The sequence below is a fragment of the Cheilinus undulatus genome, linkage group 16, assembly GCF_018320785.1.
Source record: "Cheilinus undulatus linkage group 16, ASM1832078v1, whole genome shotgun sequence".
Taxonomy (NCBI): domain Eukaryota; kingdom Metazoa; phylum Chordata; class Actinopteri; order Labriformes; family Labridae; genus Cheilinus; species Cheilinus undulatus.
Window position 1 is genome coordinate 21,921,354 of NC_054880.1, and position 19,418 is coordinate 21,940,771.

The 19,418-nt window shown below is 38.4% G+C and overlaps 3 protein-coding genes across 3 annotated transcripts in view; all 3 read left to right on the top strand.

The window, feature by feature from the left end:
• The window catches only part of pard6gb (par-6 family cell polarity regulator gamma b), a 49,911-nt gene extending 47,081 nt beyond the window's left edge, over positions 1-2,830 (top strand). Inside the window, exon 3 of the mRNA XM_041807978.1 lies at positions 1,255-2,830. Within this exon, the coding sequence (XP_041663912.1) occupies positions 1,255-2,321 (1,067 nt within the window). The 3' untranslated portion in view covers positions 2,322-2,830. The remainder of the gene's footprint in view (positions 1-1,254) is intronic.
• A 4,228-nt stretch (positions 2,831-7,058) lies between these two features.
• bloc1s4 (biogenesis of lysosomal organelles complex-1, subunit 4, cappuccino) lies at positions 7,059-12,930 on the top strand. Its single transcript, XM_041809221.1, has 5 exons — positions 7,059-7,435; positions 8,430-8,501; positions 8,615-8,716; positions 11,592-11,726; positions 11,937-12,930. The coding sequence occupies exons 1-5, from the start codon at positions 7,115-7,117 to the stop codon at positions 12,033-12,035; spliced, it is 729 nt and encodes a 242-aa protein (XP_041665155.1). The 5' UTR covers positions 7,059-7,114; the 3' UTR covers positions 12,036-12,930.
• A 1,181-nt stretch (positions 12,931-14,111) lies between these two features.
• On the top strand, positions 14,112-19,320 carry LOC121524388 (nuclear transport factor 2-like). The gene is made up of 5 exons (XM_041809749.1): positions 14,112-14,205; positions 16,028-16,148; positions 16,351-16,422; positions 17,071-17,169; positions 19,025-19,320. The coding sequence occupies exons 2-5, from the start codon at positions 16,044-16,046 to the stop codon at positions 19,139-19,141; spliced, it is 393 nt and encodes a 130-aa protein (XP_041665683.1). The 5' UTR covers positions 14,112-14,205; positions 16,028-16,043; the 3' UTR covers positions 19,142-19,320.
• Positions 19,321-19,418: the final 98 nt, after the last annotated feature.

A 19,418-nucleotide genomic window follows, 5' to 3' on the forward strand; every position in this document is an offset into this window, starting at 1 on the left:
TGCTCCTTTTTTTTTTTTTTTTAACCACACTTTTCTCTTCCAGTCAAGTTTCCATGAGTATGCTTTGATGCAGTGCTCAGAGAAAAGCCTGCCTTTTCAGCAGTGACCTATGTGTCTTACACTCTTTTTGGAGGATGACAATGATTGTCTTGACTCTGGAAAAGAGTCATCAGTCTTCCCCATGGTTGTGGTTGTGTGTATTGAACCAGAGTGATAACTGATAAACAATGGCTACTTGTATCTGTTCATGAAATATTATTTGCCAATGGCCAGGTTTGTCAGCAGAGCTGATATCAGCCAACACTTATGTTAAATCAATGCACATTGGTGCCCTCTTAATATTTCCTACTGTGTTAGCGTGTCAGCTGACCCAGGTTTCACACAGAAAATTTACTATGTAGCTGGCAGGAAACATTTCAGGTCAAAGGAAAATTGTGTTTGTTTTTTTTTACACATGCAGCTTACCTTGATTTTTTACAGTAATTCGTGCTATAGTTCCAAAGAATAACTTACATACCATAAAAACAAACAAAACACACAAGACATGTAACCAGAAGAAAAGATCAAAAAAGTCAGTCTGCACAATTTCAAGGCAAAATAGATATGGAATAAAATGCTCAAAAGAATTGAAAAGATGCATTTACATACAGCTAGAGTGCTGTGCTGGCTGGTAGCAGAAGGGCGGGTCACCTCTGTGAGAACAGGCAGGAATGCTCTGCACACTCAGCACTAATACAGACATGCTCGCAGAGAGAGTCTCAGTATTAGCAGTATGTTTATCCTAGTAAAACACATCGTTTTAGTGTTAGTTTGTAAAAGTTTAGTTTCATACAAGGTTGTCAAACCAGTGAGCACTCAGGCCTCATATAAAGTACTAGTAGTAAACCTGTTATGTCAGATGAAATACCGCCTGTGTAGATGATTAGCAGATCTTTTATGGAAACATTTTCAAGCACATCTGTGCATAGTTTGAACAAAGGCTTTTGTGTTTGCAGAGCAGTTGGTTCAATTTAAAGATGTATGGAAAGACCGCTCCCTTTGAACTTGTAGGTTCTTAAAGTTCAGGAGAGAAAGTTAGTTTTTAAAGTGTAGATTCTCCTCTCAGAGCCTTATTCTGCCTTTAGGTGTTTTAGAACTTTTTCCCTGGTTCCCTTTAACATCTGGATAAATGTACTGATGAAGATTTTTTCACCTGTTCCTGCAAAATCAAAAACATCTCTAACACCCTGTTTTTCTGTCTGTGATTTTTTGCAGAAGAAGTCGACTACTCAAACTTCGGTACCAACACAATCACTCGTAAGAAGAAGGCAGTGGTCGCGCTGCGCAACAATGATGTCAACCGAAAGCGGCCACACATTCGCATTGGCATGCCACAGGACTTCCGGCCTGTCTCCTCCATCATCGACGTGGACATCCTGCCTGAATCTCACCGCCGTGTCCGACTGTATCGCCACGGCTCAGACAAACCCCTCGGCTTCTACATCAGAGATGGAACCAGCGTGCGGGTGACGCCACACGGGCTTGAGAAAGTCCCCGGCATCTTTATTTCACGGCTGGTGCCTGGAGGGTTGGCGGAGAGCACCGGGCTGCTGGCGGTGAATGATGAGGTGTTGGAGGTGAACGGGATTGAGGTTACCGGAAAGTCTTTAGATCAGGTTACAGATATGATGATCGCCAACAGCCATAATCTGATTGTTACGGTGAAGCCAGTGAACCAGCGGAATAACGTTGTCCGCAGCAGCAGGATCTCTGGAAGCTCAGGACAGTCGTCTGACAGCAGCGGATCAACCGGTTACCCAAGTCTGTCTGTAGCTACAGCAGGAGTGACATCGACTGGAGCGCACGCTTACCAAGATGACCTGGAGAGCGATGAAGAGACAGATATCGTCATCGAGAGCAGCCTCAAGCGGCCATCCCAGAGATCCAACGCTTCCCTGGCATCCACCGCGTCCCGCACACACCAGCAGACGCCATCAACGACTCAAAATCCAGCTGCACCTCCCAGTCCTCCCACACGTCCTTCATCTGTCATCTCCACCTCTTCCTTCCACTCTCAGCCCAGCCTCAACGGAGGCTCCCACCATCACCACCAACACAGCAGCCTCAGCTACCAGCTTCACAGAGACCTGAACCTTCACCACCCTCAGTCCCAGCAGCGTCATCACCACGTACAGCCTTCGCATCACAGCAGCAACCCAGCACTGCGTCACAGCAACGGCAGCCTGCACAAAATCCTCAGCTCCATGAAATCGGACCCACGACACAGTCTGGCTCTGCCCAGGGGAGGGGTGGAGGAAGACGGCACCGTCATTACCCTATAATACAAAAAACTCAAACGGACAGAAACATCCCAACTGCTCAGAGACTAAAACTGGAACACCAGGCTGGATAAAAATGAGCGTGACTCTGTTTGTAAGATACTAAATTTGTAACTTCTGTTTGTTTTTACTTACCAGGAAACAGGAAGGTGTATTGTGTAAATTTCTTGTACTTTTTTAAACTGTCTTAAATGAGAAGATTTGTTTGTATGTTTGTACTAAGCATCAGAACAAAGTGATTTTAGGAGAGTCCACTGTATGTTAGAGTTCTGAATGTGCCTACAGTCTGATACCTTTTCTTAGTGACCACTTTTATTAAGATCATCTTTATTCTTATTACTGGGACCAATGTGGGGTTTGCTTGTGGATGTTTTTAAAGAGTAAATCTATATTTCTAATATTCGGATAAATGCTGTGTAGAGTATGTTTTTTTCAATAGTTCTTTTATGCATTGATGATTGTGATCAAATCCTTCTATCTGTCTCAATAAATTATTCTCACAACTTTGCAATCTAGAAAAGGGATGTTGAGAAACATTTATTCTTCATTCAGACTGTTTAAGTAGCAATTCTTCTCTAGTAGGGTTTTACATTAAAACCTCCCAATCCACCAAAGGCATGGTATGTAGCTCAGGGACTCACTATCCACTTTTGGAGATTGAGTATTATAAATTTTACATAGCAGCAGTCTTAGAAGGCATCTGAAATACTCACTAATTTCAATTTGACACTACAACTCCCATGAGCACCAGTGCTGTGCTTGAAGTTCACTCCAGAGGCAGAGCGTGGATGTAATGTATGAGGTCTCAACGGTTGAAAAACACTGTGTGCTGAAGTTAGATTTACTTCACCAGGGGCTCATTTCATAAAGCAGTTTAGTGCAAACCTTGAGTCTGTTAACCCTAAAAAGAGTAGAAGAAGGAAACTCTAATCCAAGAATGTAGGGTGAGTCAAGCCTGTTTCACAAAGGGAGGAAACATCAGCTCTGAGTCAGTTACTAGTCTGAAGCTAACTTGGTCAGGGCCAGGCTTTCTTCAGTAAACCCTGAGTTTCTGTCTCCTCCCACTTACAGATCCAGGAAAGTGGTTTAATTTCTGCATTCTTTCATTCAGTTCATATAAAGCACATTATTCTTTTGTTTTTCTTAATATAAACCCAAGTTTTAGATGAATATGAAGACACTAGACCACATTTTTAGGGTTAGGGTTAGAACAAGACGTGCTTTTGTTGGATAGATGAATGGGCTGCATTACTCCATGTGAAGTTACATTTGCATTGGTAAATGTTAATTTAATAAGGCTGAATTAATGAATTAAACAGGATAAAGGTGAGAGAGTATTTTTGAAACCAACATTATGCTGAGGATAAAACCAGTGCACAAGTTGTGCCACTTGATCGAGATCAAATTAGAATTTCATGAAATGAAGGCAATCAATATTCTTATATTTTCAGGATTAATGTTATTTCAGAGATTATAAAACAGGCAATTTTCATTGACAATTTACAGATTTCTTTCATTGAGATGGTTTATTTCCCAGCCATTATGTCTTTGGGGGCCCCTCATTGGTTATATGTAGGTTCATCCATGGGTTTCATGGTGGTCCCACCTGTGATTGCCCATGTAAACTGCAAGTGTGGATCAGCCCATATTAATTCCATATAGGCCCCATCTCTAAAGATTCAAGATAGATCCTACTTGTAGAAGACATAAGCAATCGCAAGGATCTCTAGATGGGGCCTACATGGGTCTCTTATGGACTGATCCACACTTGCAGTTCACATGGGCAATTGGGGCCACCATGGAACCCACGGACAAACCCACATGAGGCACACATGGACATGCTGGCTGGGTTTGGAGTGTCTAGTTTGGTATGCTTTACAAGTTATTAGAATCAATTATCACAAACCTGAGGGTTTTTTTTGTAACAATTACGATTCTGATAGAACATGTTCCAACTGTGTGCAGATTATAAGAGGCATTAGCTGGTTCTGAAAGCAATAAATATCCTATGACTAGTCCCATGGCCTAAATGCCTAATATAGACTATCACACTCCAAATTGACACATCTAGCCATGAACTAAAATTACAACTGCATTGAATCTTGTAAATTTACGGCTTAAGTCTCAGAATTTAAGATGTTATTCTTGTAAATGTATGACTTTATCTGGCAATGGTATGACTATCTCAAAATTTTTCTTTCATACCCTTCAAAAGCTGTTACTTTTCTTTTCTTTCCAAAAATATCTTGATAAGCAGGCAGAATTTGCAGTTTTACAGAGGGTAAAGTATGTGGACCTTTTGTTGTCACCTGCTGCCTTGTTGAATCGTTGAATTTTGGCTCCAAAGATGATGGATCATGGCTTTTTTTCACTCAAGAATGATAAACAGCTGTCCTATAACTTCTATTTCAATTCTTAGTACCATCACAAGGGGTCTTAATTAACTAGACCAAAAACTACCAAAATTCAGTGTTTCCCAACAGGATGTTGCAATAAAATACTTAGATGGGAGTTCTCATGCTGTTTTTCTTGAAAGAACCGGCTGTCTTGAAATAACATAGCAAAACAGACTATGACATTCCAAAAATGTCCAAAACAATACAGAGCAATACAGTTTTTGTTTTACCTCCTTAGAGCTAAAAGCAAGATACAGTCAGCACACCAAAAAATTATAGTGGAGGATGACATCCCACTTTCCTCCCCAACAGCAGCATCTGTTCTCAAGGAATGTACAACCTCAAAACATATGGCAATGAGGGCAACATTTTCTGGAAGCTAGCTCTCTCTGATTACCATTCTGGACCTCAGTCAAATTAAAAGCAATACCATCTATTTAGACACAACCAGTCCTTATCAGACTCTACACATTTAACATGGACTTAAAGCAGGAATGCGTACTGGGTCAGAGGCCAGCAGCAGCAGTAAACTCCTCTCACCTCCTTGTTAATGAATGTTTGTCTGCTGTGTTTACTCAAGATGGCAGACTGCTCAAACAGCTAATAGATCATGGACACCAGTCTGGCCTGCTTTAGATAGTCTGCATCACTAATTGGGTGTTTTGGAAGACACCAAAGTCAGATGTGCCACATTAACAGCCTTAGCTTTTAAGACGAAACTGACTTGAATCATGCAGAGTTGAGCTGTTTGAAATAGTTTAAGCACTTATGTATAAAAGAGCTGTTAGCCACATGTGACACAAATGTTCTGCTACTGAGATCCAAGTGTAGATACACTGATCTGCTGCTAAGCATGACATTCGAATTTAACACCAAAATTGAGGAATTTGCATTTATGTTTATAAAATTCTTAGATAACCCCTTCAGTGCCAAGCGTACATGCCTGATTATTTCCAAATATGTTTTTAGAGGATCTTGCATACATATCTACTCCTGATGAACTCATCAGTCAGCTGATCTATACCATCAGATAATTTGCAGGAAAGGTGTGATCAGCTACTTAAGCCAGTACTATGCCTGCTTCTGCATCATCCATGTGTAGACACTGAAGTATTTTGAAGTGACTCTGACTGCCATCTGCTGGCCGAGACTGCAACTACATGATATGTCATGAAATGTTAAGTTGTTAAGAAATGTTAAAACATTAAACAGATTATAGAAATATATTTCTCCCTATTTACAGAATATTAGTTCAACATAATCAGCCACTTTTGTATCCTTTCAAATTTTGGTCTTGCTTAAAGCAACTGTAATTAGACTGTTAAATAAAAATGCATTGGTATATATATATCATGTGATATAAGTGTATGATAAGTCAAAATTATATGGAAAAAACTGACATTGTGATGAAATGTCAAAGTTATGAGGCCATAATTAAGAGATGAAAAGCCTTTTAAGAGATTGTGAGTCATAATTATTAATTATATGATGGCAACATTTTAGATAAACAGTCTAAATTCTGAGAAAGAGAGTCAAAATTATGAGATAAAAAGTAAAAATCAAACCTTTTTCACGATTCTGACTTTCTTATCTCATCATTATGACTTACTTGATGCTGCCTTATTACATGGTTATTAACTTTTTCCAATAATTCTGACTTTTATCCTAATTAAGACATTACGCATTTTTTAATTATAATTTTGACCCCCCCCCCCCCCCCATATTTATTTTTTATGACATATTTATGCATAATTTAAATCAAATTATTATTATTTCTATTTTTTTTCAAGATGTGTAATGGGATTTTAAAAAATGAGCTGTAAGAAAAAAGTTGAAATTTCGACTTTTTTGTCCTATACCTGTGACTCACTATCTCATTTATGACTTCCTATCTCGTAAATTTGACCTACTTTGTCCTAATTTCGACTGTTTATTAGTAAATTATGACTTACTATCTCATAATTTCGATTTAGGATTTGTTGTTTTAGTAATTTCTTTGTACAGTTGCCTAAATTAAATTTCTTAGGTTGCGGGAATGGGCTTCCATTAAAATATATTTTGTTATCAAGAGAAAACAGAACAAAAAAAAATTTGGCTCTATGTCCTTGTAGGGCTTCCATACATATCACAGATGTCACAAATGACCATGTCAGTGTTTCATTTCGCTTTCGGAATGTGAAAAGGAACTTTAAATTTAATTTTTTTTCAATTAAATTTTCACTGATCATTTAGAGATTCATTCAGTTGAACTGGGTTAAAAAGGCGAGAGCCATCGAGCTTTTTTACGCTCTCCATTGTTTTGACCCGTTTGTGTTACCATAGGAAGCCCAACCCACGTGATCCAGTCATTTGACAAGGCAAAACACGGCAGTAGAGCAAAAAGACTATCAGACGATAGACATGGACCATCCTCATCGAGTGGACAGAGTGGGCCTGTTGTCTCCCCTGGAGGAGTCCAGCGCTGAGATAAGCAGAGACAGCGGTATCGTGTCCCAGAGTGCCAGCAGTCTGTCCATGGTGAGTGAAATCCTCAGCAGCGGGACCGTGTCGCAGAGTCCGAGCTTTGGCGCAGCAGCTAACGTTATCCCTCAGAGCCCGAGCCACAACGAAGCAGCAGAGCCCGGGACATCCGAGCAGCACTACCCAGAACAGGACGACGAAATACTGAGACACACCGCCCTCAGCTACTCCGCCTACATCAAGGCGACAGCTGGAGAAGAGGTTTGTGGTGAAAACCTGTACAACCAAGTCTTTAAACCACGTTAAGGCTGTCTGACTGCTAGCTAAGGTATGATTACTAGCCCTATGTAATAGTTGCATTACAACCCTCTCCTGTATCACTGCAATGGTCATAGCTAATAAATCTTTAAAGCTAAAGACCAATGACCAACGGCTTAGTGCAGCGGTTGCTAAGCAACACTGAAGTCGTGTCATGGCCTTGATTGGTCCGTTTATTACTGTCGAGGAAGTCCTAAGTCTGGTCCAAGTCATGAGGGTTGAGTTTATTAGTCTTAATGAGGCATTTCGCCACAAGGGTCAATACAGTGTGCTTAAAAAGTAGCTGTAGAAATTTAGAACGAGATCTTTAACATTTAAATATACCGATAATAAGCTGGTTAATGAATTTTAAGGTATTATGGTTGTTGTGACAATCAAAAAGTATAATCACTAATCACTGATTAAAGATTATAATTTTCAAAATTTTATGAATTTAATCAGAATTTAAAATCCTGCAAATTGTGATATGTGCCTGTTTTTAAAACTAAAACTCTTTACATTCCATTCTGGTCAAACAAATTTAAAATGATAATTCATAACTTTAGACTAACTTTTTGTGCAGAGCAGAAAGGTAACCCATCCTCAGCCTATTGAAGACAGTTTCTATATTTGTAGACACAGGCTGAACAGGACCCATGAATTAACATTAAGTGGAAATGTGTGATTCCAGACTGTTTTGGAAGAAGTTCAGCCAGTTAGTTGAATCTATAGACAGACAAAGGCATCTGTGTTTTGACCTTGTGGTTCCTGCTGACACAATTTGAAGGCATTTAATAGAATTACGGCTCTGACTGGCATGTGCAACCAAATCTGAGGTGAATTAAACAAAACTAATCTAAGTCTTAGGCTTGCTCCAGTCATGTGATGCAGCTTTGGTTTCTACATAGTTAAAGTATGTGTGTAATAATTTCACAGTGGTGTTTTTGATGTTGTCTAGATCCTGTGCTTGGAGAAGAGTTTAGAAGAAATGCTGACGAGGGTGGATGAGTTTGTTGGAATGCTGGACATGGTAAGAAGATTCATGTTTTTATGACTTCATGGAAGATTATCTGTTCACTCTAACATTTCAAATAGAACTACACCTATGCACAGCTCTCATTTGCCTCTTTGATTTTCTTCTAGATCCGTAATGACACATCCCAGATAGTGAATGAAAACCTACCTCAAATTCAACAGAAGTCTGATGAAATGAGACAAATATACAGAAGAATTGATAAGTTAGAGGTAAGTAATACTTGAAAAAGGATGTTGGCATAGTATCACAGCAGTTTAATGATAACTACCTACAGGAAATGTAAGTATGTTGGTTTGTATGAAAAAGACAAACCATATCAATAACCGTATTATCTCTGTTGGGTGTAGCATTTCCTCCTCCTAAAATAGAACTGTTTAGAAGGTGAAGCGTCTTCCTGTTTTCACATCCTAATAATGTTTTCTACCCAATGATACCATCTGAAACTAAAACTCTGTCTTTCTTTGTTAAAGAAGCTTTTGAATTGTTGGTTTTAGTCAGCACTGATGAGTAGATACATAGGCTTTAAATTTGTATCAGTTAGTTGGACATCTGTTGTCAACATTTTTATACTTTAATACATTTTGGTACTACATGCTTTAAAATGATACAATCTGCATTATTTTAATGATCACTTGTACTGAAAAGACCAGGACAAAAGTATTTGGCTGCCTGGCCATTACACCAACAGAGACTATTAATGACATCGTATTCAAATACATGTGCTTTAATATGGAAATAGTCCCCCCTTTTACAGCTGTAACAGCTTTCACTCTTCCTGGAAGGCTTCTCAAGTGTTTCTGAGGGAATTTGTGCCCTTTCATTCTGTAGAGCATTTCTAAGATCAGGCACTGATGTTGGACAAGAAGGCCTGGCTCGCAATCTCTGTTCCAGTTCATCCCAAAAATGACATTGAGGTTTTTCCACCCCAGACTCCTCAAACTTTGTCTTTGTAGCCCTTGCTTTGCACAGGCACAGTCATGTTGGAAAAGAAACGGGCCTTCCCCAAAGCTGTTGCTGCAAAGTTGGAAGCGTAGCATTGTCCAAAATGTCTTGGTATGCTGAAGCATTAAGATTGCCCTTCACTGGAGATAAAGGGCCTAGCACAAACCCTGAAAAACAGCCCCATACCATTATCCCTCCTTGACTAAATTTCCCAGTTGGGTACAATGCAGTCAGGCAGGTAGTGTTCTCCTGACATCTGCCAAACCCGGACTCTCTGTTTGCAATTGGAAACTAGGTGCTTGATTTTATACACCTGTAGCTATGGGTCTGATTGAACCTGAATTAAATAATAAACAGGCTTGGCCCAGTACTTTTGTCTATATAGTGTATGTTAATAAGTTCATTGGAAAAGTCCTACAGAAGAAGGTTATCAGATCTTTTGTCTTGTTTTCATGGCACAAATACATACTGTATCTACAAACTGCGATAAAACCACTCTCACCATCTCTCTCACACACGTAAAGCAGCATTGCCAACAAATACAACTAACAGATAAATGAAAACAAATATTCTCTTAGCTAAGCGATGGGAATTACTTCTCTTCTGAGTGATCGCGATCTTTTAATTTAGCACAGCAATAAGAGCCATTTTTTCAGCTTCTTAACAAGTCTTCTTCTGTTTTGTTATAAAATGAGCCAGTTTTAGAAAAAGTAATGACCTATAACTGCTAGTTGTGTTTGTTGCCCTGACATTATTCTTTTGATTTTAACCAAACCATAGATGCCAAAGAACAAAATTTACTTTCTGTGATGCTTCAAACATTCATGTTTTACCACCCAGCTGTGCCTGTGGCTGAGCACTGTGGAGTAAAGAGCCCTTTAGTAAAATACAATGAGAATACTGTCTAAATTGCACAAATACTTGGTAACCAAACCTATTTGTGCAATTACTATAGTGTTAAAGATTTTGCCTGCATTTTTTTGTCATTAAAAACAAGAAGTTGCCCAATACTGGATGCCTAGGATTTGTGTTTTTATGATGTGATATCTAAATGGGTATCAATATTCTTACCTCTGCCAAGGAGGTTATGTGATCGGCAGGGTTTGTTAGTTTGTTAGTCTGTCTGGATCCAGGAATTTTTTAAAGGATTCTTTACTATTGGTAGATAGGGCTAATGGCGGAGGTCTGCGCTCTCTGAGTGCTTTTCTAGTTTCATTTTTAATTGTATCAAATTGAGGTTAAGAAATCTGATATTGTGGTAATAACCCTAGAATGATGGAAATTCTACACTTGGACATTGTGTTGTTACAGCAGCCAGCTTTCAAACAAGTAAAGCAACAGAAGAACAAATAATAAGTAAATATGCTTTTACAAATACGAAGTAAAAGAAATATATGCAGTGCTTAACAAATTTATTAGACCACCACCCAAAGTAAGGTTTATGCCACAGCTGCCCCAAATTAACAGCATTGGTAATTACCAAAATCATTTTTTATGTTTCTGCAATAGTTAATACACCAATATGTAGAAGCTCTTTAACCCAAATGATATTTTTATTGCTGAAATATAATTATTATTGTTATCCATGAATTTTCAAATTAACTGATTTACAAAAAACTGAAAAAATAGTAAAGAACATTATTATTTCTTGATTAATATGTCAAATTATAGTTATTTACTTGCATTCCTGAACAGAAAAATTAGTTTTAGTGGTCGAATGTTATGCTTAATTAATTTCTGAGATCTCAGAGAAGCCCAGTGAGCTGGCTCAAATTTGGGTATAAAAAGGTGAATTCAGTTTGAAATTCCTCATTCCTGTTCAAAATGGTAAAACGTGGAGAGGTCACTGAAAATGAAAGAGTCCGCATTAAAGCACTTCATGATGCTGGATGGTCTCTGAGACAAATATGGCAGATGGTCTAATAAATTTGTAAAGCACTGTACATAAAAGCAACCTGTGATTAAGCTTAGAATTACTCATAAGGTCTCACAGTAAGCCTATAAACATCAAGTCTGTTAAATGTAATTGCAGGCTTACATATGATACACTTGAACTCCCTTGAATGTAATTCGTCTCTCTGCTGTTTTTAAAAGAATGTAAATTGGGTCAGCTTTTCATATAAATTCTTGCTTTGCTTGCAGGCCTTTGTAAAGATGGTGGGAGCCAATGTTAATGCGATGGAGGAGCAGGTCACACAGGCAGAAGGAGAACTGGGAACACTGCCTGGTGCTTTCAAGAAAATTCTTCGCACAATGACTGTACCAGGCTTCCTTAATGTGAGAGCTCCTTCATGTACTTGTGAATTTTTCTTTTCTTTTGTTCAATTTACTTTCCATGACCATTGAGTATAATAGATCGTTTCCACCAAGCAGTGGAATTCTAGGTGCTGATTTGACGAACATGAAATTGCTAGTGAAGTGCCTTTTCCAATCAATATTTTTAAATCCTTTGCATTTCAATAATAACCGTTCATTTTTGTTTGGCAGAAACCATCCAGCCCAAGAAGACCAGCACCACATCAACGTCAAGAGATCCCCAGTGTGTTCCGGACAGATGATTATTTCCCATCACAGCCAGAGCAGTGACACAACAGAGCATTTAACACACAACTTGGTTCTAACCTCAGAGGCCTGCTTGGTGAAACTATTGAGAGAACTTTTACTGCCATCCATTGCAAGAGGAACTATCTGTGCAATGGCCTCAAATAAGCAATAGTAGCCTTTATGAACAAGAAACAGGAAGTCAAGTGTGTAAAGACATTCATCGTTTTGAGTGTCACTTTACTGGCAGCAACAAGCGAGCACTGAACTGTAGCAAAAGGATTTTATAAGTGCCTCAATGGGTCTTATTTCTGTCTTGTTTCACGTGAGGAAAAAATATCAGATGATGTTGGATTTGTGACAATTCAGGAGGTAAAAGTCATCCAACATGCCTATAGGACACTGTAAAGATGGTACTAAAGAATGAGCTCTTCAGACGTATCACATGAAGAATTAACCCAGCTTTTTTTATAAATTACATTCCTGTAAATGGTGTTTGTAAAGACCTGCACGCTGTTAATGAATTGATATGTATTTCTAATGTCTCAGCACTCTCCCCAAACAAGATCAGTCTCATCCAGTTAAGCATTTAATGTCTTCCATTTAAAAATATTCACTTTTTTCACACACTTTACAGGGGATGGATACCATTTGATATGGCACTACATTGTGATAGCACCTTTTTAAAAAAGCACATCAAAGATGAGCTGTCCTGGTTAGATTATGATGATTGAAGTTTCTGAAGGATGGACTTGTGTATGAATTTTGTAACCTTGGATCTGGTCACTGGGAGATAGCTGTACCTTAGAAATGTGATATTGCCATTACCAATCCCAAAAATTACAACTTTCATTATTTGATTATTTGCCAAAGTAGTTTTTAAAAAGAGATTTTTCATTTATTTTCTGTTGATGTTTTTAAAGTAACCATTAAAGATTTATTTGAGACAAGTTTCTGCTGTCTTTTAGAGCTCAGTTGTTGAAGGCATCACTGTGGCTACATTGTTGTAGCAGAAGAGATTCTGACAGTCTTCGCTCAGGGCAGTAAAGGAACATAAGCGAGTGCATGGCATTGGTCAGCCTGTGTGAAATGTTTGTCATGCATAGATATCTTCAAGGATGACATGCTGAAGCAGTCAAGTGAGTAGGCCTATTTGTGCAGCAAGACAAAACTAGTTCCAAGATAAAGACCACTGAACAACTTAAGATCATGTGAGGCTCAAAGCAAAGCAAAGGAAGACACTTTTGAGGTTGAGAGAAAATAACTTGTATGACTGATAGTTGAAGTTATAATCTGTTTGTCACAAACAAAGTGGGGGAAAAGAGCAGCAGGACTAGGAGTCCAAAATCTAGGGTGGGAAGCAGTTGATGAAGTGTGAGGTAAAGGGACATGTAGCTCATTGGCATAATGTTGGGATGGTGGCTTATCATGGGATTAAATATCTCACTGTTATATACTGATAATAAATGTGATTTATATCACAGTGGACATTTTTGATTCAGAGTTACACATAAAGAATATTAGGAAGGACGGAAGAGGTATGGATGTGCCATTTTTTTAAGTGAAGGAATTAGGTTTAAATTTAACAAAGCATGGAAAGAACAGCAGTCAAAAGATAACATTTGGACAGGAAATGATAAAATAATTTGCTATTGTAATAGGTCTAATTGACAGACATTTTGGAAGTTGTGGTTGGGCAAGCACAAGGGCAAGCGCAAAGTGGGCTGGTGTGGAGATATCAATGGATATAGCACATTATGAGGGAGCAGGTTATAGAGAATTTACTTTATGTACAGTGCATTAAGAAAGTATTCACTTTTTTCCATTTTGTAATGTTGCAACCCGATGCTATAGTCTAAAAAAAATATTCTCATTAATCTACACTCCATACCCCAGCACGACAAAGTGACAACAGAATTTTTAACATTTTTGCTTCCTGAAGTCCGCAAAAAAATCAAAATGAAAGCAAATAAGGCCTTATTTTTTGTTTAACATTAAACAAATGTTTGTTAAAACAACAAGACTGGTTGAAAGAGTTTAGTTTTGTTTCTTGCCCGTTCACTACTTCACCACTCCACTCCTGTAGGTGGCGGTAATGTATCTTAAGCTAGTTTACCAACCGCCAATCAAATCAGATGAAGAAGGAAGCGGGAACCGCATCAGCCTCGATTAAGCTGAATTTGTGTGCACGCTGACTCGTCTGCTGATTAAAAAAGTAAGAGAAAAAATAACGGGAATATTTCAAACTGTTTCCGGTTACGTTTTCCTCAACCAAAACGTGTTATAACCACTTGTGATATCATTATCGCTTTAGAAGAGTGCTGTAGAGAGATATTTCGGACAGAAGAGTGACACATTTTCTAGAGGGGCCAAAGTGTGCTAACGCTAACGGAAAGTTTTCTATCGGACAGGTTATAGTGGTGGCTGTCAGTACAGAACTGCTGACAAGTTTTAGTGATATTTTAGTGTGATGTTTCATAAAGACTGATTGCAGTGGCTTAGCAGAAGACTTAGATTTTCTCCTCTAAGCCCAGCAGGCTGCTAATAACGGGTCAGAACACCGCCCTTATCATGGAAAAGTCTTGACAAATGATTTCATGGTAGTCTCATACGTGCTTTCTCTGTTATTTATGCTTTTTCGTGTTACCAAAAACACTGTTGCTGTAAACTAACGGTTTTCCTGTGGGTTCATATCAATATGTTACCAATTTAAGCTCTAATTGAATTAATTAAATTGATTTAGTTGTAGGTCTGGCTGACATAAATGAGAAGGCCTCCTTGACAAAACACTAAGCTAAATTCTCGTTTTGTCGTTCAAATATAAAGCATAATTGGAGATAGCTTTCCATATTTCTGTCTTAAATTCTTAGTTTCCCTCTTACCTTTGAGAAAAGCTATTTATTCTTCATAAATAGTCAAGCATTGTAAAAATATTGGATTCAAGCTCATTATTCCATCTGATCCAATATTTTTATTGTTAACTTAGACAAGCTACTAAATGCTATTTGGTTCTTTTTTTTTTCCCTTCAAAAATGTAAAAAAAAAAATTGCCTTTGGCAGTGAGATCAGTGCCAGTCCTCTAAACTGCAGCTGCCATTAGAGCAATACTTACCTCCGCCAAGGAGGTTATGTGATAGGATGGGTTTGTTCGTTTGTTCATTTGTTAGCAACATAACTCAAAAAGTTGTGGACGGATTTAATGAAATTTTCAGGTAATGTTAGAAATGGCATAAGGAAGAACTAATTAGATTTTGGGAGTGATCTGGATCACCTTCTGGATCCAGGAATTTTTTTTTGAAGGATTCTACTATTGGGAGATAGGGCTAATGGCAGAGGTCTGCACTGTTGCCACTTTACACCAGGAGATGGCGGACATGAGTAACTTCAATCCCAGCAGTAGTTTTTTGGGTGTTTCTATTCAAAGTTCTGGAGTTTATAGAGTTTGAAAGACACGCGTTTGGTCGAGGAGATGAGTCGGAGCGTAACAGAGAGAAAGACAGTGAATTGTAGCGAGAGTACTCACAATGCTGGGAGGAATAGAGGAATATTCACCCTCTGCCATGACTTCCAGTCGTCCAGTGAGACCATGGGTGAGATTGTCAGTGCATCTGATGGCATCAGGAGTGAAGTCAATGCTTTACCTCAATGCGTTTCCACCCCACCGGCAAGGGAGTAATCGTGAGTGCTGCATGTGCGAGGCACATGGGGATGGATCCAGGAATTTTGTAAAGGATTCTTCACTATTGAGAGTTAGGGCTAATGGTGGCAGGAGTACCTTGATGCACACAAGATGGCCGACATACATCCAATCCATACCGGAAGTCTCAACTGGAAGTCCGTACATCTTAGGCTTAGGCATTAAAACCCGAGTGGTTAGGTTCAGGGTAAGGCAGTGGGGGACGTGATATCCCCCGCCAGTTGATGATCATTGGTCTACATGATGGTTGTGTTTTCACTGAAAAAAAAAACCCTTCTACTTGACTAGATTATTCAGAGAATTTTAATTTGATGTCTTTTTGGCTTGTATCTTTTTACAGATCCAGGGCTTTAGAAATGGCTGGAGAGAAAGAAATATGGCAGAAGATCGGAGAAGACTTTGTTCAGGCATATTACAACCAGTTTGATAATACAAACAGGATGGACCTGGGTAACCTATATGTACGTTTGTCAGGTGTCCATTTAAATATAACTATCCCAAATAAATTAAAACTCTTCAAATCTGCAGTATCAACATGTAATGTCCAACCCACAGACACCTCACACACTTGACACATAGTGTTGCTGTTTTCTTAGACTTGGATGTTAGATCAGAAAATTAAAGTGTGAGTCACTGTATGAAAAGTTGTTTTGTTTTTCATAGTCTCCTGAAGCCTGTTTGACGTGGGAAGGATCTCCTTTTCAGGGGAGAGAAGCCATTGCTGCTAAACTAGCTGTAAGTATTATTTATGTTTATATTAATCACCAACCGTAAAAGCTGTGGAAAAGTGAACTCTGTAAACTTATGTTGTATTTTTAGCTGTTATTTTTGTGTTACAGTATATGTCAGGGTTCCTACAATCTTTCAAAATGAGATTTAAGACTTTTAAGACGCTTTTGATACCAAAAATGATACCACTTTTTGTGCAGCAATCAGTCAAAAATGAAAGGCTTTTAAGATTTCTCAGTGCACCTGCTGAACTTTCTGATTTGACTTATGGCACATTTAATGCCTCAGTTAACATACCACATACTGATAAATGTGGTATTTTAGGAGACATTTCCACTGTTCCCAGTGGACAAGCATAAACTCTGAAACAATAATTAAATTTAAAATATGTAGCTATAAAAAAAGACTGGATGAAGACATGCCTTAGTCAAAGTGTCATCTAAAATCAAAGACCACTCACCAGTTGAAATAAGACTTTCTATGGCCTTAAATTTCAGATTAATTTAAGACTTTTATCAGATCTGCAGGAACCCTGATGTGTAGTTTAACACAGTGGCCCAAACAATCAATCCTTTTCTGGTGAAATTATTTTACAACAAAAATATGATGCATTCGTCTGTGTCTTCTATTTATGTTATTGTGCCTAATCCACAGGGACTGCCTTTCAAGCGTATTAAGCACATCATCACAGAACAAGACTTCCAACCAACGATAGACAGCTGCATCCTCATCATGGTATTTGGACAGTTACAGGTAAGCCAGTGCATTTTTGTTGATAGTCACTTGTTTGTGCCAGTCTCCTGAAGCAAGATGCAACCTTTTTAGTTAGTTTACCTGGCTTTACTAAGCCTAAAACTTCACATAATGATTAACTTATATCAGAAAGATGGTTATACCATTCTGCAACAGGCTCACCACATATTAACCCTTTAAAGCCAAATGTATCATGTTTGATACAAAATTTTGAGTGGCCCCTGTACGATCAAAATGATAAATAATTTCCTTAAAATCCTGTTGTATACTATCAGATGAATCATAAAAGATGCCCTCCAGTGGATTACCACTCCCCAGAAATGTCTACTGCATCAAATGTGATACAAACAAAAATTGTAAAATTTTATGGCTATTTCCGCTTATTTTGGATTAAGTTAGGTTAAATAAACATCTCAATTCCAAAAAATGAGAATTTTCTGGCTATTAATTGAGGTATCACACTTTACAGAGTTAAGGACTCATGCTTGATAGTGGCGTATTATGGTTTCTTACCAGGGGTTTCATACAGCCCTCCTATTCAGCAGATTTTATCTGCCCTACAAGGTGTTTTGGTGAGACAGGATATTCACAGAATAATTGCATGATATTTTCATCAATCTTAAAATAAAAGCTAAATTGAAATAAAATAACAGTACAAATATCAATCATATGTCATGACATTGACAAATTTGGCTGGTCAAATGAAGCCAAACTGATACCAAATGAAGAGCCACTTGGGAGTCCAAAGAGCTGATTCTTCTAGCTGAGCTAACTCAAATGATCTGGATCACTAAAAGAGCTCGCATTTCCATTTCTGGTTAAATGCATTTGTTTCTTCTGTTACTATCAAATTTTAAATGTTTGGGGTTGTTATAAATTCCTGATTAGCAGATTGTTTCTGTTACATCATTTATTACTGTAGGAGCCATAATGTAGTATGTGTGTATGTGTCATGTGGTGTTTGGGTTGCTGTGGTAACGCACGGGAGCTTGGGTCACGTGACGTATGTGGTGAATGCCGGTTACTACTTAGAGGCGTGCTTACCTGCAGTCAGGAGGAGAGAGGGGAGCGGGGTAGCCATAATTTTTGTTGACCGCTTCGCTTTGCCTTTTGTTGCTACTGTGTACTCGAATCCATCCAGTGTGTAACAGTCGCTGTTTCGTTAAAAACACCTAAAGTGCATTCAGAGCCTCAGTGGGCTTCTCTTGACAAGCCGGCAGCGCGTCAGACAAATACAGGACCCACACCTTTCCTCTCAAGCGACAAGGCTGGTTTTTGGAGTCGCTACAATTACTTTTTATCACATGCACTTAATACTTGTCAGAATGCTGTTGGCAGGATACTATGTGGTTTACCCCTCTGTCCTTTAGCAGGTTAGCTCATTTAATCAGTCAAGCTTTATTTATATAGTGCTGACTCATAACAAAAATCTTAAGACACTTTACAAAGAGGGCAGGTCTAGACCGTACTCTATTGTATTATTTGTACAGATAGACCCAACATTGATCCACCACGAGCTCAGCGCTAGAACATTTAGCAAAGTTACAGTGGCAAGTGGCAAAACTTCTCTTCATCAGGCAGAAACCTAAAACAACTTACAGTGATTTATTCCAGGAATGAGTAAGTCACCTTCTTGGTACTTGAAAACTAGTTAAACCCAATGATCACTAGCGTGCCCACCATTTTTGCTTAGTGGTGCGGTAAGCAAATCACAGGTATAAAACCTGCACTAATAATTTCAAATGCAACATTGTTCTCTTACCTTTGTTTAAAAAAGTGCACAAATACTTAATCTGACTGTTATTCCTTTTTTCACGAGAAAGAATTGGTTGTCTAACACTCTCTTCTCTCATAGGTTGATGATGATCCACCAATGGCTTTTCATCAAGTGTTCATGCTCAAATCCCAAAACTGTGCGTGGGCATGCACAAACGATGTGTTTCGGTTGGGAATACACAACATACCAGTGTAGATTTTGTCCAGTGTAGATTTTGGCATCCAGCTTTGAATTTGTTCCTTTGCTATGCTGTCGATGAACAAGCTAGAAATTGTACATTCCTACATGTTTACATTACATTTCTAAGCATTCTATTTGTATTAAAGATGTCTGAAATAATACATCCTTGTCAAATAAACATTTGGTCATTTGAAGACATATAAATGTGCTCTATTTCTTACATACTTTATGACTACTATGAGTGACTAAAACTGACGGTTAACTTGAGTTTATCATCACAGTCAGTGAGAGC